This window comes from Miniopterus natalensis, chromosome 11, assembly GCF_054644295.1.
Source record: "Miniopterus natalensis isolate mMinNat1 chromosome 11, mMinNat1.hap1, whole genome shotgun sequence".
Lineage (NCBI taxonomy): Eukaryota > Metazoa > Chordata > Mammalia > Chiroptera > Miniopteridae > Miniopterus > Miniopterus natalensis.
This window is the reverse complement of record NC_142091.1, coordinates 36,819,398-36,832,151: the sequence shown is the minus strand read 5'-3', so window position 1 is coordinate 36,832,151 and position 12,754 is coordinate 36,819,398. Positions and strand designations below refer to the sequence as shown.

Here is a 12,754-nt window from a genome sequence, read left to right as displayed (position 1 = left end):
AAAATTGGTCACATAAACTGATCAATAGCAAGGAGTGGATGTTTGTTACATTACTCTTATAATTTCTGAAATGAAAACAGTCATGTTGTAGAGCATCTGGTACAAAATAGATATTTAATGGATTTCAGTTCTCTCCCCATTTTCTTTACCAGTTCCTACAGGAAGAGTGGATCAGTAACTTATATTATACAGCCAGTTTAATATCCTAGTTATTTAAAGCTTCTCCAGCAACTTGAAAGATCCCTCCCCCCATGATGATATATTCTGAGGTACATATTCAGGAAACAAGCATTCTTTATGATAGATTGGGCCAGAAACCAGTTCTTACGAGCAATACCAATGATCCTGTCAAGCAACTTTTGTGTTGCTATCTGGTTTTTGCTTCTATACTTGAAAGTCTATAGGTTGTAACTCTCTAGACACTGTTTCAAATGAATTTATCCTGAGACCTGTGTTATTTAGCTAATTTGTTCCTAGTTAGACATGCTGTTGGTGTCTATTTCTGTGGTTGTCTCTTTCATATTGTTTAGCTTAAGTAGATAAGACATTTATCTATATTTTGACTTAGTGAAAAAAGTGCTATCTGTGCAAGGCAGTCTGTGCTGAGTACCAGATGAGAGGTTAGAACATTAAGTGCTGTCAGAAAAGGGAGTGATCGTTTTCAGTAGGGTGATTAGGCAAAACTTGCCTAATTGAGATGGGCCCTGAAAAAGTTCCAATAAAAATGGAAAGGGCCCTAGCCAGTTTGGCTCAGGGGTTAGAGCATTGGCGCACTGACTGAAGGGTCTCAGGTCGGTTCTGGTCAAGGTCACATACCTGGGTTGCTGGCTCGATTGATCCCTGGCCCCTTGTGGGAAGCAACCAATCAGTATGTCTCTCTGACATCGGTGTTTCTCTCTCTCCCCCCCCCCTTTTTCCCTCCCTCCCTTTCCCTTCCTTGAAAAAAAATATCCTTGGGTGAGGATTAAAAAAAAAAAAGGAAAGCAAGTAGGGATTATATAAATAATCATTTTCAGTTTTGTTACTTCTGTAATGCATCTTCATCCTGTGCATGGTTTGGAAACTTCCCCCTTTTGACCTTTGGATAAATCTAAAGTCTTCATTTCACCAGATATTTCTCCAGGGATCAAGTCCATCTTGCTTTCCTGACTCCTCCATCACACTTATTTTATTTGTTAACTGTTTATTCTCACTGTTCAGCTTTCATCCTTGAACTTCCTTCAAAGCAGCATTATATTCACATAATGCTTTTTGCTGAGTCTTTCCCCTTTATAATCTCCATCCTGCTAGGCTAGAGTTTACCAGGACCATAACTGATAATGGAGCTCCCAGGTTCTTGTCTTATCCCTTTACCACTGTTTACTTTACCGTTCTTCTCAAACCTAAAATTGTCCATCATCTTGAATTTCATATGAACACTTCCATTTTTACAGTATGTGCTTTTAAAATATTTTTGTTACATCTTGCATGCAGTAAAGTGAAAGTGTAATGTATGTTTTTAAAAATGATATTTTAAAAAGTTTTAATAAATTAATTTTTTTGAAGCCAATACATATGTGCCAAAGAAAATAGAATGAAGCCTGTATTAGTAGTGATAAAAACCCTTCTTATCTTAAGGCATAGCTCAAGTGCTACCTCCTTACTAAAGCCCCTCTTGGGTTCCCTACCTCCCCCTAAGAATGTTGTTTATGCTGTTTGGTCTTGCCATTCTCCCTTGTTAGTTGTTTACCTATTTATCTTCCTATGAAATTGTATGTGTACTTTCTTAGGACAGGAATCAGGGTTATTTACTTACTAACCTTCCCATTTCTCACCTCAGTGCATTGCCCATAGAAAATACTAATGCTTGGCCTGGCTGGTGTGGCCCAGTGGACTGAGCATCATCCCATGAACCACGAGGTCCCCAGTTTGATTCCTGGTCAGGGCACATGCCCGGGTTGTGGGCTCAATCCCCAGTAGGGGGTGTGTAGGAGGCAGCAGATCGATGTGTCTCTCTCATCGATATTTCTCTCTTTCTCTCTTCCCTTCCTCTCTATCTAAAGAATCAAAACACATTAAAAAAGAAAATACTGATATTTGTCAAATTGAACTGAATTTGTGTTTATCACTTTTTAAAGTAGGACAGCAGATCCTGGAATAATGTTGCTTCATTCAACATTGTTTCATTATAGTGTTGATGAAGAAAAATAATCAATTCCAGGCCAGGGCCACTATGTGTGTGGAGTTTGCACGTTCTCCCCCTGTTTATGTGTGTTTTCTCTGGGTATTCTGGTCTCTTCTTACATCCCAAAGATGTGCATGTTAGGTTACCTAGTGTGTGTCTGTCTACGTTGTCCTGGTCTGAGTGAGTGTGGGTGTGGGAGTGAGTTGCCCAGTGATGAAGAGTGTCCTGTCCAGGGTTGATTCCCACCTTACACCTTCCCACCTGCCTGAAGAGGCTCTGGACTCCCATGACTCTGAACTGGAATAAGTGGGTTGGAAAAGAATTCTTACTTGGTTTTATTCATCTTTCTTAAATGTATGTATAATTCACATTTATTTCAGTTTTAATATTAGAAGTGTTTTGGGTCTTTACCTAGAAGTTTGTTGATAGTTTTGTGACCAGAAATACGCTGTAGGAACTTAACTCTTATTTATATCAAAAAGCCTATGCTAAAATTGGTTCCATTATACGTTGTTTCACTTAAAGTTGCAGTTTCCAAGAACCTATCAATGACGTTAAGTGAGAACTTACTTACTGTAACCTGTATTGGTTTCCTGTTTTTATTCTGATATCAGTCTTACATAAAAGCTACTAAGGAGTAGAGTACCTGATACTGTAACACACATTTATATGATTTTTTAAAAACTTTGGATAAACCAGAGTACCCTACAATTTTCATTACTATTGTCTGGATTGGAAGGCAAACTTTCTCCCTTGTGACAACTGTTCTCGAGCTAGTACAGGTACAAGAACTTTTGCCAGGCGCAACACTTTACAGGCAGCATTTAATTTTTAACATAGCAAGATTATGGAAGTTCCTGTATAATGTTCAATGGATCTTTCTCATATTAGAATGATCTTTATATTATTTGGTCATATTTATTGTTTTCATCATATTTCATTATTTAAATATTTTAAATATTATTGGGTTTCTTTTCCTATTTTACAGGTCAGGAAACTAAGGTTTAAGCATAAAGTTGCCCAAGTTCACAAATCTAGAAAGTGGTAGTAGGTATGAACAAAATGTTGCCTACTATAAACTGAAGAGATTAAGTTAGATGATCTCCCTGTCTTCTTCTGAAGTTCTGGGGTCTTTAGCATTATTTGAAAAATGCTGTGGGGAAAGTGCTGAGTTTCTTTAAGACTAAGCCAGTTACTGTATTATTTTCAGCTAGCTCATTTGCTTGCTGTGTGCAGGAGGACTCCTCATGAAACACTATATAAATCACTTTTGTTTTTAGCTTCATCAGGTTTTAATGCTTCTATTTTTTATCCTTAGTTCTGGGCCGTGGTTATACAATTGTAAATACAACTGAGCTCTAAATTGTCTGCCCAGTTGCCCCAGGGTTTTGTATATTCTGCCGTACTTAGGAGACCTAAGACTCTTGAACACACTGGCTCCACCTACTGTCAGGCTGAAGTACAAACATCTTGCCACTGTATCTTTTTCCCCTTTCTTTCCTATACTTCTTTTTAAAGGAAAAGCCGTATTAATGCATATTTACTGTATAATTATTATGCCCACATAAGACTAAAGCACAGCACTAAATAAGATAGTCGAAAATAATCTCTACAAACTTACCTAATATGATAAATAAATGTTAACACACAATTACAAAATAAAAACTATACTGAGAAGATAAGAACTTGACAAAACACCATTGTAAGAATAACAAAATATTGTTTTGAATTCCTATAATAAAAACTATACTCATGTAGAATAAGCATTTGCAACGTTAACCATTGATGCATGAGAGTTGTAACATATTCAAAAATCATTATCTGTAAATCACAATAACAATAAATCAAACATTTTAGGAACTCATAAAAATCCAGAAGGTAAATAAGTAAACACAATTCTAAATAATTATAAGCTGTGAAATTTTAAAGATTTCCTTCAGAACAAATGAAAGGACTTTTATTCCTGGAGTACATAATATGAGAATTAGAAAATATGTTAAGAATCATTGACTTTTGATATATCCACTTCAGATAAACACATAATATATTAAAGACTTAAGAATTGGGGAAGGCAATCAGAAACCAGAATTATGATTTCATGCCTGCAGTTAAGTAAAAATCATAAAGAGCCAATTTTCTAACTATGGAGCAGCCTTTAATTATGCAATTCTGCAGTCACAAAGTACATGTACTACAGAATGTGTGCTTTGAACATTTATTAACTGAGGTCTGAGACAATATTGATATGAAACAAATTACAAAATGAATACAGGCAAAATATAATGCAGGCAAAGTTCAATCACATATTAAACATAAGAGAAAGTTTAAAAATCTTAGTAAACAAAGGTAACCTTTCTGTCCTTACTATATGCCATGCAATGTTCTAAGCTATCTAACATCATTAACATACTGAAATATTCTTGAGGTAAATTATCACAATTTTTCAGCTAAAACAATAGGCCCAGAGGGGTTGTATATACAAGTTCAAACAGAAAGTAAATTTGAGAGCCAAGATTTGAACCTGGGCCTACAGTGTGATCACATGTTCTTAAGCACTAAACACCACTGCCCACTTAAGAATTGAGTACAAAGATAACAGCAAAACCCAGCACATACAGAGAAATGCTTCCAGAAAATTCCAGGAGTGGTGCTGTGTTACCAACAGTGGTACTGAGGTACCCCTCTCTGTATAATGGCATCTGAATCGTCATTTCTTGAGTGTGCTGATTTACACAGTGGCTAGACCATGGTGCTGTCTTGAGCAAGCTGTCCTCTGGAAGGGTAGAGGTCTTTATACAGTGTGAGGGAAGGGGTGAGCGTAGGGGGCTCTGAGAAAACTTGGATGTCCAGGAGCTGAAAATTAATATGCTAAAAAAGTAACAGTGTGCGCCATCCTGATTGATAAATAATCTGAGGAAAGGCAGAAGAACAAAGCTTGTGCTTCCACATTTATAAAAATATAAATGTGTTAGGACAGGAAAAGTCCTTATCTTAGAAAAAAGATAAACTGATTAGAATGTGACACAATGGTGATCCATTCTGAGGGAAATATAATATGGGTATGGGGGGAAATGGAAGAGATTAAAAAAAGAGTGTGATATGGTAGAAGGAATATAGGTTTAACTCTATTGTAATATTTGCCCTGAAATTTATCAAATTGAATACCCTTGAATTTCTATTTGTAGGCAGATACTCGAGAGTTTTACATATATATAAAATTGTTGTTAAGAAGTATAAAAAGCATAATTCTGGAAATGGCTATCAAGAGGAAAGTGGATGAAGTCACTCTGTCCATGCACGTACAGATGCAATGAAACTGTCAAGAATACAGTAATGGAGGGTTACCATGAGTGCAAGATGATGAATCCCTGCTGGGGAGGACCTGTTAGATTCATTTGGTCTCAAGTGTAGTTGAAATCCAGCTTTTCTGTACAGTAGTTTCCCCTTATTTGTGGTTTTGCTTTCCACAGTTTTAGAATTGCAGTCAACTTTGGCCTGAAAATATTAATGGAAAATTCCAGAAATAGTTCATAAGTTCTAAATTCAGTGCTGTTCTGCTCTGTTCTGTGAATCATCCCTTTGCTCAGCATATCCACACTGTGTACTCTACTCACTGATTAGTCACTTAGTAATGGTTTTAGTTATTAGATTGACTGTTAGGATATTACAGTGTTTGTGTTCAAGTAACCTTTATTTTACTTAATAGTGGTTCCAAAGCACAAAAGTAGTGATGCTAGCAATTTGGATATGCTAAAGAGAAGCTGTAAACTTTATCATAGGTATGTATGTATAGGAAAAAATATAGTATATGGTTCAGTACTATGTGAGATTTCAGGGGATCTTGGAACATTAGGGTGTCTACTGTATTGATTTTCTGTCTGGATGATCTATCCATTGTTGAAAGTGGAGTATTAAAGTCCCCTACTATTATTGTATTGTTTATTTCCTTCTTCAGAACTGTATTTGCTTACTGTGTTTAGGTGCTCTGATGTTGGGTGCATATATATTTATAATTGCTATGTTCTCTTGATGAATTAACCTTTCATTATTACATAATGATCTTTGTCTCTTGTTACAGTTTTTGGCTTAAAGTCTATTTCGTCTGATAAAGAGTAGCTCCCCTTGCTCTCTTGGTTTTCACTTGCATGGAATATCTTTTTTCATCACTTCACTTTAAGCCTATGTGTATCCTTGAAGCTGAAGTGAATGTCTTAGAGAACTTAATCCATTTACATTTAGAGTAATTATTAATAGCCTACCATGGACTACTAATGCCTTTCTTGCTGTTCTGTAGTTCTCTTATTCCTTTCTTCCTCTCCTGCTGTATTCCTTTGTGAATTGATGATTTTCTGTAGTGATAGGCTTTGCTTCCCTTCTCTTAATTTTTGTGTATCTCCTGTAGTTTTTTGCTTTGTGGTTGCCATGAGGCTTACATAGAGCAGTTTCTTCTATGCTGATAACTTCCCGTACTAAAACTCTAACCTTTACTCTCCCCTTTAGGTTTTTGATATTACAATTTTCCTGTTTTTGTGTGTGTGTATTCATTAACAAATTATTGTAGCTCTAGTTATTTTTAATACTTTTTTCCTTTTACCTTTGTTTTAGAGTGATTAATACAACGTCATATTATAGTATTAGAGTGTTCTGAATTTGGTTATGTATTTATCTGTACCAGTGTGTTGTAAATTTTCACGTCACAAGTAGCATTCTTTCAAATCAACTTGAAGATCCCTGTTTTTTACATGTTTACAGCTATAAAATTTCCCTTTAGCACTGCTTTTGTTGTGTTCTATTAATGTTGTTATGTTGCGTATTCATTTTAATCTAAGTATTTTCTAATTTCCTTTGAGATTTCTTCTTTGATCCATTGGTTGTTTTAAAAATGTGGTATTTAATTTCCATAAGTTTGTGAAAGTTTCCAGTTTTCCTTCTGTTATTTATTTCTAACTTTATTTTGTTGTGGTTGGAGGAGATACTTTATATAATATCTGTCTTTTTAAGTCTGTTGAGACTTAATTTATGGCCTAATATATGGTCTATCCTGGAAAATGTTCCATGTGCACTTAAGAAGAATGTATATGCTGTAGTTGAAGGGTAAAGTGTTCTATATATGTCCATTAGCTGATATATTATGTCCTAACATCAGCTCCAATGTTGAAAGTCATTTGTTTGAAATTTTGAATGTATTGTGCCACTTTATTCTACCACAACCAATTTATAAAATAGTTTATTTCGCCATTTTACTATTTATTTCTGCTGTTAGGTTTTTTTTGTTGTTTGTTTCTTTGCTATTCATGTTTGAGCTCTCTTTTTGTAAAGACCAAAACAGCCCTTGGCCTGTGTGGCTCAGTTGGTTGAGCATTATGGCAGGTTCAATTCCCAGTCACAGCATATGCCCAAGTTTCAGGTTTGGTACCTGGTCAGGGTGCGTACTAGAGGAAGCCGATCATCAATGTTTCTCTCTCCCCCCCGCCTCCTTTCCTCTCTCTCTAAAGTTAATTAAAAAAAATATTTTAAAAAGACAAGAACAAAGATCAGATTAAGATTCGTTGCCTTTCATGTTTTACTAGAAACATAGAAACTAGAAACTAAAAACATTGCCACAAAAATGAAATTTTAAAAAGGAATGCAAATCCTGATTTGTTGCTATTTGATCAGTAGACAAAATTAATTTAATTCTGTATTTTATCTTGTCATATGGTATCCATGGGCCACCCTTTGTGTGGTATTGGTGTAGGCTGCTTTCTCCAACTCATTTTTTGCTGTATCTTTGAGGGGGTTTTTCTGAGATACTTTTTCTTTTTACCTTTAGAATTTACAATTTTATTTAGTGGATGTTCAGGTTAACAGTTCTTAGTTTCATTTGTCTGAAGGTATCTTTATTTTACTTGGGTTCTTGTAAGAAATTTTTGTTGAGTAGAGAATTTTCTTTTAACACCTTGTAAATATCATTCTAAAATCTTTCTGAGAAGTTATCTGTTTAATTTTTGTTAAGGGCCAAGTGCATATATCTTTATTTAAAGTAGTATTGATTAACCTAATTATCTTCTTGTATTTTTCTCCTATAGGGAATACAGTGAGTAACCTGATTATGATTATACCTCCAATTTTTGGTGCAATTCAGAGTATTAGAGATGGACTGGAAAAGCGGTACATTGCTTCTTATTTAGCACTCACAGGTATGTATAATACTTCATCTAAAAATGATATACAGTATTCAGGCTGTTTTTCTCATTCATTCCTAATATTGGTTCTCAATTTTGTGTTGTTTATTACATAACTTGAACATATTCAGAAACTTCTGAATTAAAACTCCATGAATCTTGCCAGTGAATTGGATGCATTTTTTTTTTAAATCATGAAATATTTTGCCCGGCTGGCATGACTTGGAGGTTGAACATCAACCTATTGTCCAGGAGATCGAAGTTCGATTCCTGGTCAGGACACACATGCCCCAGTTGTAGGCCCGATCCCCAGTGGGGGGGGGGGGGGTGCAGGAGGCAGCCAATCAATGACTCTCTCATCATTGATGTTTCTATCTCTCTCTCTCATGCTTCCTTCCTCTCTCTGAAATCAGTAAAGATATATATATATTTTTAAATCATGAAATATTTCAAGCATACAGAAAATAATAGAAATAATATAACAAATGCACCCATGTTTCTTATCAAGCTTTGTCAGATCTTAGCACTTTGCAATATTTGTTTCAGATCTTACTTTTTCTTTTTTAAAGAATAAACTATAAAGAAATAGTTTATTTTTTAAAGAAATAAGCTATAAACTGTAGATAAACTATAAACTGTAGATAAATTTGTTTTCCTACCTGATTTTATTTCCCTCATTCTCCCAGCTCAACCTCTCAGAGTTAACCTCTATACTAAATTTGATTATCATTTTTCCACATTTTTTGTATTATACTACATATATATGTATTGTTAAAATTATATATAGTATGGTTTGCATATTTTTGCACTTTTTGTAAAGGACACTGTACTGTATTTAACTATCTGCAACTTTCTTATATTCCTCTACTTTCTGTGAGGAAGGGACTGTGTCTTAGTTATTATCCCTATTATTTGGCAATTTAGTGGTCCTCAATAAATGTTGGATAGATGCATGAATGAACTTTACTAGAGCCCAAGATGGGAAAATCACTGTCATGTTATTGCATTATCATAAAGACAAAAATAGCAAAGAACATGGATTCTATTCTAGTTTGTCTCTTTTATATAACTTTCTAAGCTAAACACATTATCTTTTGTTTTAGCTCAAGGTAGATGTTATTTATATATGAGCATAAAGGACTTCTAATTACCACAAAACTGTAAGCTATAGTGTATCATACCAAATTCTACCATAACTAGATTAGTAATTGGATATGAGAGATTTTGATTTCTGAATCTGTTTGTCTATGCCTGGATGATTTAAGAAAATTACTTGATTTTTCTTCAGAAGGAAGACTTGTCCACAAACTTATCCCTTTGCTTTATTTCCTGGAGTGTGTTAAGAATGTTCATAAAATACCAACAATCACAATCAGTAATAACAATAGGAATAAGAAGATCTTAGGGATTTCCAGGTTTTCTTAGGATAATAGTGTCCTCCTACGTTAGAATTTGTCCACTCATTTCCCCAGAAAACCATACAGGTTAAGAAATAATGTAAGTTTTTAAAAAAAGAAATAATGTAAATAAAACCATACTTAACCCACACTTCTAGCCTTAATAGGAGAAAAAGAATACTATAAGAACTTCAAATTGTTTTTGAATAAGAAGTAAACATCACATTCCAACAGAACTATATCTAATGTTTTAGACTTGGGGAGGTTTGAAAAACTTTGTGGAAAAGTGGATAGAGGAGTTGAGGGCCTAAATCTGACAAAAACCCCAATAGAGAGAGAAAACTTCACCATAAATACAAACATTTCTGAAAGCAATTTTGTATTTATCAAATGATATACCATAGATCACAGTACTAGCTAATGGTAAAGGACTTGAAAGTATGTGAGACCTATGGTGGCAGTTTGGGAAATGTATCACTTCTGGGAAAGAGACAAATAGAAAGAGGGAGGTACCCTTTGGAGATATGTTAATGAAGGGAAAAAAGGAAGTTAGAGGGGGAATTAAGGAATATCCTACTGAAACAAAAGAGCTATAAAACATCAGATTTTTCCCCTACACTCCCCCCCCCCCCAATAAATAAATATATGTGAAAAAGGACACTGAACTTCACTATTCTGACAGAAGTGAGCACTGTCTTGAACTACAGAATTTTTTTTAAGCCACCCAAAACTTTTACTCTTTGGACAGAAATGGACCAAAAAATGCAGTCTATACCCATATAAAATTACTATAAAAAGAAAACAGAACATGAGAATCTAAACCTATTGGCTCATGGACATTCTTCCCCCACAACTAATTATAAAGCAAAAAGAAACTAGCAAAATACTTCTGAATTAAATAGCCTCAAACAAAGAAATGAATAAAAAATTTAGAAACAAAAATATCACTGCCTCCCCCAGAAGAAATAAAATTAGAATTGATTAAACTTGGTTGGCATAGAAAATCCTTGACTTGCATTTACAATGCTGTTCCATGCATATACCTTTCTTTGTATGTTGCTGATAAGGTCTAAAGCCAGTCTAATTGTCTTGTCTTTTTAAATAATCTGGTCAGTTCCCCAGAGCTTTGAGGACTTTTTTTACTTTTAATATCTAGTGGTTTTATTAGGCTGTGTTTCAGAGGTGTCCATTCCAACTCAGTTTTATGAGGCAAAAATAGACCTGGTCTTTTTTTTATTTTCAAAAAGTCTTCTTGAATTATAGTTTTAAATATGAGTTCTGTTTCATTGTTTTGCTATTTTTTTCAGGGGATCCAATTATGAATGAAGATTCTATATGGATATTTTTGTATATGTCTTTTGATGGACATATGCACTCATTTTTTGGGTATATGTCTAGGAATAGATTTGCTATGTTGTAGGGTAGTATGTGTTTAAATTTATTAGAAACTGCCAAACAATTTTCTGAAATGGTTGGACCATTTTACACTCCCATCAGCAATATCTGAGAGTTCCATTTATTCCACATTGTCAGTTTAGGCATAAAGCCCAAACTTCTTAGGACAACTCTCCGAAGCTCATGCTTTTTAATCATTGCACTCTACTGCGTCTCTGATGTTATAGTGTATTTTGTTTCTAATGTGAATGCTAACTTCAACTGGAAAGTACAATTCTGCATGCCCTATAATTGTAGCTGGCATTGTTTTGACACCACCAATAACACTAAAAATTCTACCTGCTTTCATAGATTTTATAACAGTCACACATTATACTGTTAATTCCTTTGATACTTTATAGTTAATTTGCCCTTTTCCTTTTTCCTCTATTCTGGGTCCCTTCTTATGCATTATGGTAAATCACGATGTGATTCAAAAGGAACTCATGCCTGGCTGGGATGGCGCAGCTGTTGAGCATTTACCTATGATCCAGGAGATCGTAGTTCGATTCCTGGTTAGAGCACATGCCCAGGTCGCAGGCTCCATCCCCAGCAGGTGCCATGCAGGAGGCAGCCGATCAATGACTCTCTCTCATCATTGATATTTCTATCTCCCCCTCTCCCTTCCTGTCTCTGAAATCAATAAAAATATATTTAAAAATAAATAAATAAATAAATAAATAAATAAATAAATAAATAAATAAATGGAACTCAGTATTGCTTGGGCCTTTAATTTTGTGTCATGGCAAATAAGCTACCTACTTCCCAAATCTAATGATTCCATTGTCTATGTACATGAATTGTTTCATAGCTTGAGTTAGGGACTAGAAAATAAAATTTGTTGATACATATTGTATGCCAGGTGCATGCTAGGTAATCCTCAAGCAAACTTTCATGATAAACATTGTTATCTTTATAGCTGAGGCAGCTGAGTCTCAAAGAGATTTAAGCAACTTGCTCAAGTTGATAAGTAATAAATGATAGATCTGAGATTCTACTTAAGGTCTGATTCCAAAGCCCTTGTACACTCTCCACAGTATGGTTAGTCAAATGGATCAAAATAAATGTATATCAGAACATATCTTTATTCTATTGTAACCTTGAAAACCTTGAACTGGTAGCATGCCAAAGTATTTGAATCAAGAGGTTCCAACTTAGTGAAATTCTGTTATACACTTGAGAAACTCTTAAAACTGTAGTAAAGTGCTGTGAATATGAACATTTAATTAGAAGATGCAGATGGAACATTGACCTCTTTATTCCAATTCCATTACTATTTTGACTGCCTCAGTTTTCACTTTAGCCATGGCCATGTAGGGAAACTTGTCCCTGTTACTTGTTTTTTGGAATGCTTTGGATAATTTCTACAAATGTGAATTTTATTTTAACTTTGATACCTCAGTCTTATTTCTCATGGTTCTGGAGGCTGGGAAGTCCAAGATTAAGGTGCTGGTCAGTTTCTGTTCAGAGCCCTCTTCTTACTTTGCAGTTAACCACCTTCTCCCTGTGTCTTCATTGCCTGTTTTTTGTTGCATGTAGGCAGAGAGAGAGAGTGGGGGTCCTGTCTCTTCCTCTTCTTGTAAGGACACTAATCC

The 12,754-nt window shown here is 34.8% G+C and overlaps 1 protein-coding gene across 1 annotated transcript in view; it reads left to right on the top strand.

Moving 5' to 3' along the window:
• Positions 1-12,754, top strand: part of ACER3 (alkaline ceramidase 3) — an 87,114-nt gene that overhangs the window by 23,527 nt on the left and 50,833 nt on the right. Inside the window, exon 2 of the mRNA XM_016196361.2 lies at positions 8,233-8,343. Coding sequence (XP_016051847.1) covers positions 8,233-8,343 — 111 coding nt within the window. The remainder of the gene's footprint in view (positions 1-8,232; positions 8,344-12,754) is intronic.